Here is a 17,722-nt window from a genome sequence, read left to right as displayed (position 1 = left end):
TCATGGAAGTGATTAGGAACACCAGGTAAATACTTTTAAATACCTTTAATCCTTTCCTTTGTTGCTAGGATTCTCGGTTTATGCGACTTCTATGCTGTGAAGGCCGTAGTAATTATCCACCTAACCTTTAGTAATTCGGAAATAATGAGGAAGTACTTAAGGAATCATGGGCGCCAATATAAAAATGTAGAAGTGAAGGGAAGCGCTAAGGGTGGGTGGGGGTTGGATGCTGAAAACTCAGAATTGGCAGTCATCTTCAGGAAATTTTAAGGAAGCTGACTTTTAGCATGCCTCTGGGGGACAGGTACTGGGTCATGTGAGATTGGCTAAATTTTAAAAGACTGGTCAATGTGATATCAAGAACTGTTAATAACAAACAGGCGTAGAAGTGCCCCCATTTGAGTCATGTCTCAGGACTGTCAAGATAGTGCTGAATAAATATTGATGTTTCAGAATGATTTTTTTTAATTGTGGTAAAAAAAAAAAACCGTAACATCAAATTTACCATCTTCACCATTTTTAAATGTGACACTGCTGCACAACAGATCTCGGGAACTTTTTCATCTTGGAACACTGAGTAGGTGGATTTTTACTGAAGTGAAGTTGCGGAGAAACTGATAGAATAGATTATCAGGACCAGGCCTAACTTTATGCCCAGCATGGTACCCCGGGGCGGGGGGAGTGTCCTATGTCTCCAGCATAATTTGTAACCTCAGGAACAGAACCGGTCTCCCTTCAGGGCAGAGTGTGTGAATGCCCTACCAGCTGTTTGACCTGGGGCAACTGAGCTTCTCTGGGTCTCTGTCCTCATTTGCAAAATGCAGACGTTTATTCCCTGCTTTGTTCTGAAAAGGATTTAAAGTGGCTTACAAAAATGGTGGTCAAAAGAAAGCAGAGTAAAAGGGAAAAAGGGTAAGCGGATAGAATAAATGCAAGGGGTAAAGTCACAAGACACAAAAGGATGGCTTGTAAATTCAACTGTAGGCTGCCTACCAGCCAAAGCACGGGGTGGGGGGGAAGGGGAATAAAGGAGTGATAAGAATGTGTGGCACACTCAATTTTGACCATACCATGAGGATCGTATATGAGATAATATATGGAAAAGCATATAAATCACTTGAAAATCATACCACATAACTTGATGAATAGAAAGAATGAGTACCTCTAAGAAAGAAAAACATACCTAGAAAATTATTTGTCCTCTCCTGCTTTTCAGATTATAGATACAAAAAGGATGAGCTTTTCAAGAGACTAAAAGTTACAACTTTTGCCCAGCTGGTAAGTTGAACGATCCTCCATTGGAGCCAAGACTCTAATTTGTGCTGGTTTATGTGAGTATTTCTAAATTCCACGGCTAAGTAATGTTTGCAGAAGGGTTTCTTCTGATTCTTTACATTTCACCTATGGGAGGATTGATGCGTGGTGTGTTTGTTCATTCAAGTCTTCTTTGATAAGAATTTTATAAAGGAAAGTGTACATTCCACCTTTAAATCATCACACTTATGGTTTAGGTTTTATTTTTTTCCTTGCACGCTTTAACTTAATATTTAGAATCTAGAATTCTGGTCTCTGGATTGTTTGGACATTTTTCTCCCTGACACCAGGTGATTGCCATGGGCTATTTTGTTACTTTGGGAAAGTCACTTTCTTCTTTCATTTGAAAATTAGGGGCAAAGTGTCTCTCTGGCCCCCAAACATGAGTTTCATTGATGTACCTCAAGGTGGATCTTGGGTCTTAGGAGCTGAGCTGTGAAAAGCGCTTTAAAAACTGTGTGTAGGTATACAGCGTTGTAATACATATATTCATAGTTACATTTATTTCTTGGTTGCATGTAGAATTGTTGATTCAATTCTGTCACTGTAAGTACTGCGTGTTGAGACTGAAATATATATGATTATTTATTCACGTTTCGTGTTCTAAATTGTCCTTTTGGTCTTTTAAGTTTATTATGTGATGTTTTAAATGAATCTTTTTTTTTTTTCTGGAACTATCATCTGCGGTATGATTACCATTCCCAAAATGAGGAGGCCTGAGATTTAGTTTCCAGTGGAGGACACTTGACAGTTCCTTAAACCAAGAGATCTTTGATGTTTGATGTTTCCTCATCTTTTATAAAAGACAGAATTGCCTCTGTTTAAAGACAAACATACAGGCATCTATACATTTCATTCTTTCTTCTCTCAGGTCATCCAAGTTGCTTCCCTATCTGATCAAACACTGGAAGTGACAGCTGAAGAGATTCAAAGGCTAGAAGGTAATGAGAATTGAGGATGTGGGGCAAATAAACGATTGACCATTTGACTTAAGGTACTCACCCTGTCTGCCTTTGCTGTTGTGTTCACAGGGAACTGGGACTTTGATGGATCTATTTGCAATCAGACTGTTACTCTCTGAGAAATGGTACCTGGTGCTTTAATTATTAATTCTTATTTCTTTTGAAAAGCCATCTGGTTTTCTGGCTCTAACATTTGTAGTTTTTGATGTGTTTAATATACTAATTACTTTTTTTCCCACAAGTATTTTTAGTGCCGTCTGTATATGCACAGGTCTCAGTATTAGGTGCTAGGAGACTACAAAGATGGGTAACGCCCAGCTCTGCTTGCGAAGAGTTGGTAGCCACATGTGCGCACGCGCACACTCGTATGCGTGTTGGATGAGGAGAGTGATAACAGAAGCACAAAATCACAAACGTGGCAGAAATTCATGATGGAGGACTGGGGAGAAGCCATCATTTGTTGAATATATATTGCTAAGTACTTCACTTAAGTTTTCTTATTTAATCTTATCAAAAACTCTAGGGGGTGGGTACACTTTAGAGATGAGAAGCCCAAGCCTCAGAGGTTAAATTACTTGCTTAAGGTGAGACAGCCAGTAGGGAATGGGCGCGGGTTACCGATCTACGAGTGTCTGGTAACAACCAGTGTCTTTGCTGTGGGAGTTCTGAAGAAGGAAACGTACTTTGCAGTTAGAAAACTGAGGTAGACTTTCTGAAAGCTTTTGAACTGGGCCATAAAGGAGGGTAGAATCTCACAGGTGCAAGTTAAGGGTGAGGTTCTTGCAACCTGAGCAAAGGCATGCGGAGAATGAGAAGCTCCGAGCGAGTTTGAGGAATGTGTCATCCGGCCTGGCAAGCCGTCTGGGGGAGGCATGGGTGCTGGGTTGGAGATAGGGCTAGGAAGATAGGCTTCTAGCTCCAGGTTTCCTTTCTGAAATGCCGAGTCGAAAATAAAACCTCTTAGTTGTACTGTCATGAAAAGAATACACAGAGTTACAGTCTTTATTTTATCCTGAGGTACTCAACCATCAATGTGTGGCTGTTTACTGAAGGGAAATGTGTTCTGTGAAGGTTGATGTAGGCCAGGACTTTGACTTCTGATTTCAAGACAAGTTTCTCAGGAAGTCCAAGCCCTGGTTTTGTGCAACTTAACTGTCATCTCCCCGGACTTGTTTTTGTTAGGGAGGATAAAGAGCATCTGACAAAGACAGGAATTTATCTTTGACAGATGCCTCTCACGGCAGAGAAATAAGGGCTCTTTGTAACAGAGATAATTGAGTCTCCTCATAGAAGTACTCCCAGTTTTAACCGGGTTATATAAGTACCTGGATTTGGTCCTTTAATTCATTGCAATTGCAGCACCGGAACATATGGGCACATGCAATTTTCTCTTCTGCGATGAATTTGCACAGCAAAATAGGCTCTTATAAAGTAGGACACCATAATGTGTGAGTAATATTAGTGTTTTTCTAGTGCTCTACACAGAATAATAACTCACTCAGGAATGCCTGTAGAACAGATTGTATGCATATTGGCTATTTTTGAAGGAATAAAAAATCTCCTTTTGTAACGTTTACTGTTTTTTCCTGACTTAAAAGTGTATTTCTAGAAAATTAGAAAACTGCAAAAAAAATATATAAAGAAAATTAAAATAATAATCCCTGCTAACATTTTGCTCTATCTTCCCCCTACCTAACTGCCCACCCAAATCCGTACTCTTTGTGTATACTTTTGAATTGTGCTGTTTCAAATTAACATTTTATCATGCATACTATCGTAAGTCATTAAATGGACTTCAAAAGCTGAATTGTGAAGGTTGTTTTGTCATATAATGCCTGTCCTGTGGCTCTACCATAATTTACTTAATTATTCTCCTATTGGACATTACGGTTTTTCTAATTTTTCACTTTTATAAAACAATGCTGTAATGTAAATACATAAACGTTTGTGTGCGTCTGATTATTCCCTGGAGATAAATTGCTGCAGATGGTTGAAGGGTGGAACCATTTTAAGATGCTCGATGCTGATTCCACATTATCTCCAGAATGGTTCTTCCTGTTTGCATTCCCAACAAATAAATGAGAAGACCTGTTTCTCTTCATCCTAGGCAATGCTGAATAATTATCATTTTTGCAAACATTTGCCAGTTTGATAGATGAAAAGTAGTATCTAATAATTTTCCTTTGAATCTCTCTGATCATGAAATTGAGCTTTGTGTATGTGTCTGTTTATTGGTCATACCTATTTCTTCTGAGAACATTACATGTCCTTCCCCATTTTTTTTCCCTCATGGAATGTTCATCTTTTACTGATTTGTAAAAGTTCTGTGTATTAGGATATCTTTAAACATTGGAAACCAGTACAGCCTTGAAAATGAATGAGAAAAAGCTTTACTTAATGATTTGGAACAGTTTTCAAGCTGTATCATTAAGTAAAAATAAAACAACAAAACAAAAAACCAAAGCGCAGAGCAGTATGAATGGCATTCTCCTGATATGTAAAAAGGGGAAGAAATAAAATAGATGCAAAAGTCTGTAGTTGCTTTATTTCTGGAAGAAGATATAAATCTGTGAAGGTAGTTCCCTTGGGAGAGGTGGCCTGAGGGCCTACGGGTCTGCAGTGGGAAGGGACTTCCTTTCTGTATTAACAGTTTTATCTTGTTTGCATTTTTACCTTGTGCACAGGATCTTTTTTCAATTAAAGCACTAGTTAATTAAAAAATGCTTTGTGAATTAAGTGTATTAACCTTTCCTCATGCATCTAGGTCATAGATATTTTTCCTAATTTGTTACTCACCTTTTAATTTTCTTCATGTTGGTTTTTGACATACACAAGGTTTGCATTTTTACGAGATTTTATCTATTAGCCTTTCATGTTGTATTTTCTTTTATTGCCTTAGGCTCATAAAATCCAAAATAAGATAAACTATTCACCTATATTTTCTTCTATTAGCTTGCTTGGTGGTTTTGTTTTTTGTTTGTTTGTTTTCCTACATCAATCTATTTGTTAATATTTTGGTATATGATGTGAGGGGGTTTTCTAAATTCGATTTTTCTAGATAGTTGGCACAATATCCCACCACCATTTATTCACTCGTTTTCCCTTTACCCACTGGTTTGTGATGTTACCTTTAACATTTATATTAGCTTTTTATATATATTCTGGGATTTGTTTCTGTGTTCTCATATTCCATTGTTCTGGTTTGTGGTTCAGCACTGTTTTGATCATTTATCTTTGCAATATATGTTACTATTCGCTAAGGCATATTTTCTAAATTACCCATATGTATGTATGTGTGTCTGTGTGTGTGTATATAAATATACAATATTTATATACATATACAATATTATATATATATAAATTTTTTTCATTCTCATCTTTAAAATCCTTTTAAGCTTTCCAAAAATCCCATTGGGATTGGTTTAGGGCTAAAAATCAAGTTTGGAAAGGATTAACATCATTTCACTTTTAGTCACCCAGTCAGGAATGTGAAAGTACATCACTGTCTTCATTCGGGTTGTTTTTAATGTCTCTTAAGTAAAATTTTTAGGAGACCTAGAAAGGATGTAAGTTTTTGTGGGCCCTTTACATGTCTTAATAGGCTTATTTTCGAGGAGAGCATATCTTACATTTGCAGTTGTTACTGTAAATGAGATGCCCGTCATATTCCTTTCTAATTGGCATATAAGAAAAGTAGTTTGTTAGTATTTCTTTTTTTAAGCTAACCACATACTTATTTCCCTTATTCTCATAGGATTCTTCTGAAGTTTCTAGGTATATATATGTCATATGCAAAATAAATATTAGTGTCCTCTTTAATAACTAGGCTTCTTATTTCTATTTCTTCTCTCATTGTACTAGTCAGAATAGCAAATTCCCAGACTTTTTGGTACAGTCCTCCTCCGCACTCTTAAAACTGAGGACCTCAAAGAATTTTGGTTTATGTGCATTATACCTATTAATATTTAGGATATTAAAAATTTTAACTGAGAACTTAAAAATATTTATTTAGCATTTCATTTTACAAACAGTGATACTGAACCCATTGCAAACATAAATAACATTTTTATGCAAAATAGCTGTATTTCCAAAACAAAAAGTTTACTGAGCATGGCATTGTTTTACTTTTTTTTTTTTTTTTAAGTCTCTGTGTCTGATTCAATAGTAGACAGCTGATTGTCATGGCTTCTGCATTCAATCTGTTGCAATATGCTCTTTGGGTTGAAGTACATGAAGGAAATCTAGCCTCACACGGACCTGTAGTTGAAAAAGGGAGACTCTTTTAATAACCCTTTCAGATAATTGCGGATACATATCTTTGACACCATACCAAAACTTGACGACTGGTAGCTTCTTAAAGGTTAGTTAAAGGTTAGTTGTAATGTGGAATCTGAAACCATATCAATGCATGTTTAGTACTCTGTTCCATTAAACCCACTGGTCTGTCTTGCACTTTGAATTAATCTTCTTACCCATGCATGATTTTATAACATCATTCATCGGTCATTTGGAAAAGATCGATTCACAGAGTTATGAAGATCTTCCAAACATTGACAAATTTCATTCATTACACAATATCAAAAAAAAATCATAGTTATTAATCTCACCATCTATCTTATCGGAAAAGTCATTAAGTACAAGGAGGCAGTCAGGCTCCTGATGGAGAACACGATTTCTAAAATTCTGATTTTTGGTCAAAATTGAATCTTTACAACAGATACCATCAGTTGTTTTCCTTGAAATGACAGTTCGCTTAGATCATTTTTGAGAAAATGTCTGCCACATTCACAAGTCTAAGTAACTATAATTTCTCTGTCAGTTTTCCTTCCAAGTAAAAATGGTGTTCAGGGCAAAAGCAGCCCTAATCACACTAATACTTTCCCTTGAGACAACCATGCTATGTTGGTGTGGAGCCGACTTGCTATATGCGGACTCCCTATATCATCACACAGAATATTCCAAAGGTGTGTACTTAAAGATGAGATTTAATAGAATTATGATTATGGCTCCACTGGGGACTTTTTAAAACGTGACTGCCGTATTTATTAACCGAGCACGTTCATGTTGGTGAAAAATACGACGCTCACTAATAAAACTCGGGGCCTCTGCCCCAATTGTTGCTCAGGCGCTCACAGTTTTAGCCCCCATTGCTTTGGCACCATTCGTGCAAATATCAACACAGTAGAAGAGACCTTGCGGGTCCCCCTGACAGGGTCTCGGGGACTCCTGGGGTCCTACGTGGTAGAACTTCCAGGACAGTTTAATAATTGTGATAGGATTTCCTCGTCTTGACCTAATTTCAATGGGACTGCCGAGAATAAACTCGGAGGTCAACTTTACTTATTTATCCCTCTGCAAATCTTAGACAATGGCTCTTCGACGACTTCAGAGCCCGATGGGGAGATCGGTGCCAGGACCAACGGAAAGGGGAGCCCGGGGGAACAGTCGCCAAGCCCCATGCAGTTCATAACGAGCGCGGGACCCGGGGACTCCAATCGCTCCACTCTGCAGAGGTACGCTCGTCGGATCCATGTTTTCCCTGAATTTTACTTCATACTCCTTTGGATACCAGTTTCGGTGATTTAATCACTGGAGAAACACACTGGCAGTAGTCAAGTCCCACATTTTCACCCCAGCTCTTCTAATTTTCTCTTGATATGAATGCCACCGCCTGACTCTTTTCACAGCATCTTAGTGAAGGTAAGAGTATATTGATAGGAGAGCATTAATTTTCACTCCTGAATTCCATCCTTCTCACAGCCTTCCTGGATGCAGGTTTGCTATTAGGACTTAGCTTTACAACTACTATCTTTTGATTCCCACTCCTGCCCCCTTTTCTGTCTGCTGCAGCTTATAATTACCCTGTCTGCAATCAGAAGAAAAATAGAGTGCCACTCGCGGTGCTCTGATATTAACACAGGTGCAAAGGAGCATGAAAGCAGCCTTTGGAGTCAGTTCTCAAACTGCACGGGACTGGTCCTTCTTTCTGCGAAGACTATGATGCAACGCTTTCTCGCAGATATTAGGTGTTGATTATAAGATGGTGCTGATTTTCGGCGCACGACTAGCAAAACAGTTGTTCCAGAGAAACTAGGTCTGCTAGAAAAAGAATTGCTATCATCAGTACCACTGTTACTTTTTTTAAGATTTTATTTATTTACCAGGGAGGGAGAACGCGCGCGCCCGCACACGAGTGGGGGGAGGGGCGGGGCAGAGGGAGAAGCAGGCTCCGGGGCTGGATCCCAGGACCCTGAGACCATGACCTGAGCGGAAGGCAGACGCTTAACCGACTGAGCCACCCAGGCGCCCCCAGTACTACTCTTGTCTTTTTTATAACTACTTTCAGCAAGAGCTCTAAAATTGGAATTAGCGACACAGACCAATAAGACTTCCATTGAGGATGCAGTTTCATAGGAAATAGATTTTCTTCTTCTCCTATGCCCTCTGTGGCATCTAGTTACAGCATTTATCGGGTCTAAGTGCAGGATTTGATTTGCCACGCTGGGAGAGGAGCCATTAGGCCATACTCGTGTGTGGTCCAGCACACACGTCTTCATAGTCGCCTGCGAAAGGCGTCCTCTTACATTCCACTACAGATATTTCACCCCTCGCCATTTTGTTCCTAACAGCCATTCCTCTTAAGCCTTTGATTCATATTTTTTACCACATTTTGTCTGTAATCTTAATATGGAGACCAGTTTTATGACCTTAGAAACAGAACTGTCAATAGCAAGCTCATTCATTTAATCCTAGTGTTTCCTCTGTCTCATTATTTGAATGCCACCAAATCTAAAAGCCTCTTCAACCTCAACACTGTCACCTATAAACTGGGAGTAAGCACAGATAGCTCTTGAAAACATTAAGATTCAAAATACCTATCGGATAGGTCGCTGTGTAAGGAGATGAGATACATTCAATCGATGTTGGTTTATGTTACATCTAATGTACATAGAAAGCCTTCATTTTTCCTGTCCTACCAACCGTATTCTTTCCCATTTTGGTCTGCTTTCTTACGCTTCTTACAGTTCCCTTAGATTAACTGTTGGCCCCTTTCTTTCTCTGAACGCTGCCCTTGTTGCTGGAGGCAGCAACGTGCCCTGTGATTTCTGCCCCCTCAGCCATGCTAATGACCTAACATGCATTCTCTGAAGCTGAGTATGGGTGGACACGTTGGGTCCCTTCCTCAGGGTCCAGTGTGATAGAATGGGAATCCATACGGTCGTGCATTCAGAGGCAGAACTGAGACATCATGTCCATTTTCCTTTTTCTTTGAAGTGCCCTTTGAAAAGACACTGAGCCCTCTCTGGCTATTCTGAAGAAACGCATTTGACCTTGAAGCCATTCACCCCTGACTAGTTTCTGCCGACCTACTTTTCACTTGCAGCGTCATCAGTGGTGTTGGGGAACTGGATCTAGACAAAGGGCTAGTGAAGAAAGCAGAGTCCAACACCAAAGACAAACCTTATCCCGACTGCCCCTTCCTGCTACTAGATGTGCGAGACAGAGATTCTTACCAGCAGTGCCACATTATTGGAGGTAAGAGAGTGAAGGCGTTTTCGTGTCTCACTCCCAAGAACAGAGCCCGTTCCGGAGTCTAGGCAGGCTTGAGCCGCACCCCAGGGTCAGCAGTTAAGGAAATTTTTTGTTAACTGGATCCATCATGGGAATCTGGAAGTTGGCTCTGCCATAATGCTCTGAGAGAGGCTGATGACAATCTCGGATGGCTCTGGGACCCGGGGCTAAATGTCCGAAATGGTGACATGAAACTTCCTGTTGTGTTCATAGTGACCTGTTTCTCTTCTCTCAAAAAAGTATTTAGGTTTATGGCTCGTTGATTTTGCAAATATGGTTCTTTGAGCTTTTAGACTTTAAGCCAGCTGGGAATTTGGGGCCAAGTTGTACTGACAGCCACAAACTTCTTAAGCTTTTTCTTCTCTTTGCAGCTTATAGTTACCCAATTGCAACTCTGTCTAGAACGATGAACCCTTATTCAAATGACATTCTTGAATATGTATCCTTTGTTGCATTTTAAGGAGTTGGGTGGTTTGAGGACTGTAAGAGTCAAACTTATCATGAATCATGCTCCTAGGGAAAAAACCTCTGTAAGGACCTTTGATATTAATTAGCTTACTTAGCATATTTTAGAATTTGGATTCTTCGCTGTTGCTGAGTATCCTGACCATCTTGGCAGATGCTTCCAAGCCATCCTGCAGTGGGCCAAAAAACATTAGGTTAAAGGCTGTGATCTGTTGAGAGTTAGTCCTAAGACCTTTCTCCCCGCCAGAAAGCTTGCCCAAGTGAAATCTAAGAGTAAATTTTTTCTTTCTGTTTTAAATTTTTTCCATCTTAAAATCTTTCTTTTTTGGCTCATAAAAATTACACAAATAGGAAATAATTTAAGCACTGAAAAATGTAAAAAAGATTGATAATCATACAATTGAATGACTCTGATTATGTTTTTTGCATATTTTATTTCCAATTGTCTTCTCTGTATTCTTTTTTAACAAAGTAGAAATCATACTGTAGATATAATTTAGTATTTTAACTTGCCCTCAGTTCATAGTACAGTGTATTTCTCCATGCTAACACAAGCTCTTTGTAAATTCCATTTTTGATGCAGTGCATTATCTCATCTTACTATATACTATACTGTGATTTACTAAAAACTCTTCCTCTCTAATGGGCCTTTAGGTGGGTCTCCATTTTTTTACTATCATAAATAAGACTGCAGTGGACACATGGGACAGAGAGGTTTCCTATGTCCTCACCTGTGAAATGGAGTTTGTCAGACCTTTCAGGGCCATGAGGATAAAAGAGCTAAAGGGTATAAGGTGTGGAGCTAGTGCTGTCTTGGACCACAGTGATATTCATTTATTAAAAAAAAAAAAAAAAGAATACCAGCTCAGGAAGGTGAACCTAGACCGTTCCTTGTTCCCTGGGAGTTTCTCAGTAGTTCCAGTGCGGGCGAACCTTAACTCCTGTGACTCTTAGAAAAATGCCCACGGCAAGGTCATCATTCTGTACGACGATGACGAGAGGCTGGCCAGCCAGGCGGCCACCACCATGTGCGAGCGGGGCTTTGAGAACCTCTTCATGCTTTCCGGAGGTGAGTGGGCTGCCTCTGCTTGGGACTGAAAACACAGCTCTCTGGGACTCACAACCCTTCAGCCCCTCCCCTATCAACCCTTTTCCTGTCCACGTTCAGAATTTAGAATCCTGGAAGAAGGAGAGAGAACCATGCTGGCTGCAAGGGGTCAGGAGTTCTGTGAAACTTCCGTTAGCTCCGTCAGCACTTGTTTTTAATTCCTGAAATAACGCTGTTGCTTTCAGGCTCTGTGAGAAAGCCTTACTGCTGAAGACTGGAGCAAAAGGATTTCTGGTGGAATTCTCAGAATCCCCCGCCTAACCACCGACATTTTCTGGTATAATTTGCTTCATGGTGAAGCAATTAAGATGTCATGTCCTTGTGTTGGCTCAGACTGGAAGGCCAGATTAGGAGACATGCAGCCACCTTTCCAGGTCTTGCCGTCGCCTCACCATGTTAACGCTGCTTTTTCTGATGCTCTTCCACACCTAGGTCTAAAAGTCTTAGCTCAGAAATTCCCAGAAGGACTGATTACAGGTTCCCTGCCAGCATCTTGCCAGCAGGCCCTTCCTCCTGGCTCTGCCCGGAAGCGATCCAGCCCCAAAGTGCCGCCCCCACCAGCTGAGAATAAATGGAGGTTTACCCCAGAAGACTTAAAAAAGATAGAATATTACCTGGAAGAGGATCAGGGTCCTGCGGACAATCCCAGTAAGCTACTTTGACCTTTAGAGATCATGTTTTCTGTAGAGCTTTGAAAATGACCTCATTGTGTGAAAAGTGTGATCTCTTATATTCAGAGTCTTAAAATATCTGTAGGGGATGGGGAGTGTAAGGGTGCTGTGTGGGGAAGCGGGGGGCAAGGGGTGCTGATCCCAGGTTGTGGGAAGAATTAGACATTGCATATAGACAGAGAAGGAGAAAGGATTTATCAGTCAGATAACATGTATTTCAGGCGGAGTGGAGGGGCTCAGCTGAGGCGCTAGGATTCCCTCTCCGATGTGTTTTGTTTCCCTCTGTGGCTTCTGGGCACCTTGAAACCCTGCTCAACCTTCCCTTGAGCACACTACTTTCTCTTCTCTTTCCCCTAATCCCTCCTGTACCCATTTCTCCCAAGAAGGAATGAAGGCCAGGCTAGGTTGGTTGGGGATAACGGAGAGGAAGAAAACAAAAGGTCACTGGGCTTCCTTTCGTCCCTGCCCCTTCCCCATCTTCAAGTTGATCTCAAGGATGAAGAGTAGGTTTTAGCCTAAAGTAGACAATGAATAGGACTTCATTAGCTTAAAAGTGGTTGTACCCTAAGACTTCATTAACTTAAAAGTATACTTGGCAGATGGCGCCCGGAGTCATTCTTACAGCTCTGCTCCCTGCTTTCTCGCTCCCTTCAGGCCGGCTGAGCCAAGCGAACGCCGCTGGAAGAGACTCCAAGGTTCCAGGCGCCCGCGGCAGTCAGAACCTGCCCGCCGGGGGCCCTGCTGGCCCCCCAAACCCCCGCTCACTCAGCAGCAGCCACCTGCAAGGCAAACCCTGGAAGTAAAAACTTTGTCCGTCTTAGTCGAATAAATACTTTTTCTCCTTTCGGAACCCCTGAGCAGTTCCCAAGTTGGTCATTTTCAGAAACTGCTGCAGAGGAAAGACCCTGCCATGTGTGACAGGCCCTCTTCCCTCCGCCTGGGGTCCGCTCCTCGCCTGCATCCAGCTGGCGGGGCAGGCGGGTGGGGAGGGGGTTACAAAAACCAGAGGCGTGACAGGCTCTAGTGTCCTCCCTATTGTTTACAGAATATTTCAGTTTCTGAAACTGAGTAGGAAAAAAGAGTCTAATTTTTGAGGCCCCTTTTTCTTTCAAATAAGGTCCAGCTTGTATTGGGTCATATCCTGCATCGTTTTGTAAATTCTTCAGCCCCATCTGGTATGTTCTTCCCAGCCACTTCCTTTTCACTCACTGGTCTTGATTTCATTAAGGTTCTCCAGGTGGGCTCTGCAGCAGCCGTCTCGGGAGTGGGGGGTGGATGCTTCTTACCCCTCAGCCACCCCCAGGCGTGGGCCCACTGGCCGAGGAGCTGTCTGCCCAGCGCCCGCCGCAGGCTCCGTCAGGAGTTGGGAGGCTGGCACCTGGAGCTGTGCTCAGTTTTAAGGTTTGGTAGAGCCACCCTCGCGCTCCCTGAGTGTTCCTCCTCACCGGATGTTTTCCTGGAACCAGCCCCGTGACGATGTGCGCTCAGCTGCCTTCACCCCGGGGCCTGAGGGCTCCTCGCAGAGAAGCCCTGGCCACCGTAGGGGCCTGTGTTAAGGGCCACTGACGCACCCCCGCTGCCCACCCCGACCGGCCTCCCCATTGGTGGTCGGTTTCTCCTTCATAAGTTTCCACTCCCCAGCTCGGGCCAGTCCATCTTAGATGGATAGAAATTATGGCCACTTGAAAAAGCAGCTTCAATTGGGCAACCTCAGGCACACAAGGTGAGGACAGCTCCGCTGTCCTTTGTCAGGGCTGACAGCCCCTTTAAGCCCTAGCTTAAAAATACAGTATTAGTCTAATTGAGTAATTAGTGCAATTTCCTGCTTACTTTTCATTCTCATGACTGAGCTGTGATTAGGAGGTTGTGATTATAGATTCTGGTTTGGGCCAGAATTTTGAATCAGCATTAACTGAATTGCTAGGTGACTGACATTCATTCCATTTAATTGGGGGAACAAAAGACCTCAGGTAAGGATGAGGGACTCCGAAATCATCAGGCAAAGGGAGAGAGCCTTGTTAATTTTTATGGTCTGTGATCTGTAGCTGTGATAAGGGACCAAGGAATAAATTGTGCTCTTTGTCATGGCAACCAGCTTCTGAAAAGCCAACTGAAAATTGCCTATCCTTAGGTGGTTCCTGCTGCCGGGTAAGATTTGCCTTACCGGGACTATTTTCTTGCCACCAAAAAAAAAAAAAGAGAAAAGAAAAAGTACCGCAGTATTTCTAGTGGGGGCCGGGGGGGGGGGGGGAGGGGGCGGCTGTGTTTGTAAGAGAAAGGTAATAAATATCTCATAGAGACATATGGAAAAATAACTTTCAGATTCAGCCCAGTTCTGTTTTAGTGTGTTTATTCTTCTCTACTTGATTTCCAAAGTGCAACATATTCCGATGCTTTAGAAATCAAACAAACCAGGGACATTGTTCAGATGTCAAGCCGTGCCCAATTTTCCACAAGATTCAAGAATCTTGTATAAAATGCAGCCAATGTACACATAGCTTTAATGAGGAGCCTGTCATGTTTCCCCATAAATTTATTGCCTGAGAACTTAGTTCAGCCTTTTGCTAATGCCAGAATGCTCTGGCTTTTTATTTTCTTTACAGTGTAGATTTTAAAAAATGCAAATTTTTCCACACTCAACTTTCCCCTAGCATGGACAAGATTTTCAGCCATTTATGACACATATACATTTTCAAGGGAAAAAAAATCTCTCTCTGTAACAAAGTTCTGTTTATGCCATTTTAAAGTTGACTAGTCAGGAGTTTCGATTTCCCCACTCGATTCTACTTTGAAAGTAATGGTAGTCCCCCTTTGTTCCTACTCTGCATTCCGATCACCAAACACCCCTAGAGTGTTAGAACCTACTATGTGTGTGTGTGTGTATATATACATATATATATGGAAAGTCACTGTAGCCAAACCTCTTGGAATCGCTGTGCATTTAGCTGAGACATCTGGCAGGTTGAATATATTTATGTGTGTTTCTCCATAGTGCTTTGCCTGTTGGAAAGGATTTTAAATCACTGCTCCTCAAAGACCTGTTCTGATTCTGCTCTTTATGTGTTAAATGTCCACTCGCAGACAGGTTTTAACATGCTCAAGTTATTGCTTCAAACATTCTACTTTGCTAGTTTCTTCATTGGATTAACTGACATGTATTATTTAAGTGATCAGTGGTACTTTGTGCAATTATGAATGCTGAAGATTAAAGTACATGGTTATTAATTTGTTGTTTGCTATTCATATGCTGAGATCTGCCAACTTCTCTCTTCCTCTCTGTTGAGATGATCTGGGGGAGCCACAAGACTGAGGTGATTTGAAAGCATACCTCTTTTCGTGGCATCTCCCAAGAAGGCACATATTCTTTGTTTGTTTTTTGTTTTTTTTTAAAGATGTTATTTATTTATTTGACAGGGAGAGACACAGTGAAAGAGGGAACACAAGCAGGGGGAGTGGGAGAGGGAGAAGCAGGCTTCCCGCGGAGCAGGGAGCCCGACGCAGGGCCTGATCCCAGGACCCTGGGACCATGACCCAAGCCGAAAGCAGACGCCCAACGACTGAGCCACCCAGGCGCCCTGGCACATATTCTTTGTGTAAAGAAAATCAGGACATCATTCCAACCAGGATAAGGGACCTTAGCTCTCTAGACAGAAGGCCTGGGTTTCTCCTCATGCTCAGGCAGGGACTGATTGTTCCTGAAGCACCTCACAGCAGGACTTCCTTGTCAGTGTTGGGGGGGGGTTGATGGCTGCCCTTGTCTGGGAACATGTGACCCCCCCCGCCCCCCCGCAATGGCAGGTGCTTTAATGATGGACAATTGCAGCCCCACCTGAGAGCGGTGATGGCCAAAGTCTCAATAATATGTTTCGTGCTTTAAAGAGGTGTGTCTTCTTTAAGGAAGAAAGGAGAAAAGCAAAGAAGGAAGAAAAGAAGTGAGGGGCAGTGGGGAGGAAGGGGAGCTACATTACTCACTCGAAAATGAAAAGCACATCTTGGGCTGTAATAATGCCAGGTTTAATCTATTGAAAAGTATAGAATGATGCAAATGGTCTAAAAGTAATTTTATTTTTTACCTTTAGTGGAACACCAGAATCAGCACAGTCATATTGGACTTGGTGTAAATCTGAATTATACGAGAATAGCAGTGTTCATTAGTTGCTGAGGGATTTTTTTTTTCCTGTGGAGCTATCGAGATTATACAAAAATTCTTAAGACTCTAGGCCACTCACCAAGAAAACCGAACAAAACAAAAACCTTCTTTTCCCTAATTCCCTGGTGGAATATCAGTGAAATCAGAGTGCTCGGCTAGGAAGAAAGATGTAGGTAATTTTTCTTGTGCTGCTTTTGGTTTCTGTCATGTTACATATTGGTTATAGATTCTGTCTTTATGTTATCCGACATTTTGGTGGGGGGGTATAATTAATTTCTGTTCCCCTGGATTTACATCCACGACTCTTGCCATACCCCGATGATTATCACTGAGAACCTTCCTTTCCCCGGTCACAGAACGTTGTCAGTGTCTTTCATGTGAGTTTAGATTCATCACAATTCTTTCAAAGACACAATTCCCATAATACTTTTCCTTTTTTTTACAAGAAGCATCAGAAACATAGGTAATAATTCATCCTTTTAATAATGTGTGCATGATGATATGCTTATATGCAGGTCAACTAATTTTATTAACAAATGTATTTTTTCCTATAAAAAAAAAAAACAGGAAATAAGACACCCTGTGCTTCCAGAGTGCTCAGAATACATTTGGGTAGTAATACCTTCCTGAAATTATGGTAACTATTGACGTTGTTATTGTGGTGTCCTTAAATTCATACATAGGTCAGTGATAGCACGGAAAATATAAAGATGGACATTTGTCAGAATTGAATTCTGACAAAACAGGATTCAGTGCATGATTTTATGTGTGTTTACAAAATTGTATTTGTCACGCCACGATCCCCTGACGGTCTCACTCTCTGATGCTGATCCTCCTTTGTTCCGAACGTAGAAGCAAATTCTCTCCGCCTGTGTAACATTTTGAGGCATCTGGTAAAACCCGTGGCAAACAGAGGCCACATATTAAATGCTCCTAACTGATGGACTACCTTTTTTAAAGGATGCAAATACGTCTTCTATTCGACATTATTTTGACTATAAGCTCCCAGAGGGTGAAAATCACCAGCGATAGGACAGTGACCTTTAGTAAGCATGCGTGAGTAAGTGAATTGAAGCTGTCATGACTGCAATCTGAGATGCAGTGCCCGTGACGCTCGCCGCTCAATGCTGTCCTGCCGTCCTGGAGACCCCGGCAAGCTCGTTAATCTTTTGTCCCTGTGTACATCCTGCTTTTGTAGGAGTGGCATTCACAAGCCTGCGATTTTTAGATTACCCGCTGCAGGGGGCACCCTGGGAGCTGTTAGGGGCGTTATTACCCCGGCTGTCTGCAGTCTGCCACGCCTGTTTTCATGGTCCCCTCAGGCTCAAAGTAGCCTTCAGAATTCATCAAACACAGGTTGCACACCATCCCCAGCTGAGAGTGGGTTCTTTTTCTCTTTTGTTCCAAATCTTGAAGCTCTCCAGATAGCGATCCTAGCAAATGTGTGAAGAGCTTACTCTGTGTTCGACAGTGTTCTAGA

At 41.7% G+C, this 17,722-nt stretch overlaps 1 protein-coding gene across 1 annotated transcript in view; it reads left to right on the top strand.

Annotated features, from left to right (window-relative positions):
• Positions 1-14,306, top strand: part of CEP41 (centrosomal protein 41) — a 44,539-nt gene extending 30,233 nt beyond the window's left edge. The window contains exons 4-11 of the mRNA XM_028106443.2: positions 1,217-1,278; positions 2,186-2,255; positions 7,642-7,789; positions 9,661-9,812; positions 10,220-10,287; positions 11,268-11,382; positions 11,854-12,069; positions 12,747-14,306. Of these exons, the coding sequence (XP_027962244.1) occupies positions 1,217-1,278; positions 2,186-2,255; positions 7,642-7,789; positions 9,661-9,812; positions 10,220-10,287; positions 11,268-11,382; positions 11,854-12,069; positions 12,747-12,895 (980 nt within the window). The 3' untranslated portion in view covers positions 12,896-14,306. The remainder of the gene's footprint in view (positions 1-1,216; positions 1,279-2,185; positions 2,256-7,641; positions 7,790-9,660; positions 9,813-10,219; positions 10,288-11,267; positions 11,383-11,853; positions 12,070-12,746) is intronic.
• Positions 14,307-17,722: the final 3,416 nt, after the last annotated feature.

This window comes from Eumetopias jubatus, unplaced genomic scaffold (assembly GCF_037043125.1).
Source record: "Eumetopias jubatus isolate StellerSeaLion01/CBP00866 unplaced genomic scaffold, mEumJub1_p1.0 scaffold_14, whole genome shotgun sequence".
Classification (NCBI taxonomy): Eukaryota; Metazoa; Chordata; class Mammalia; order Carnivora; family Otariidae; genus Eumetopias; species Eumetopias jubatus.
This window is presented reverse-complemented; position numbering and strand designations above follow the sequence as displayed.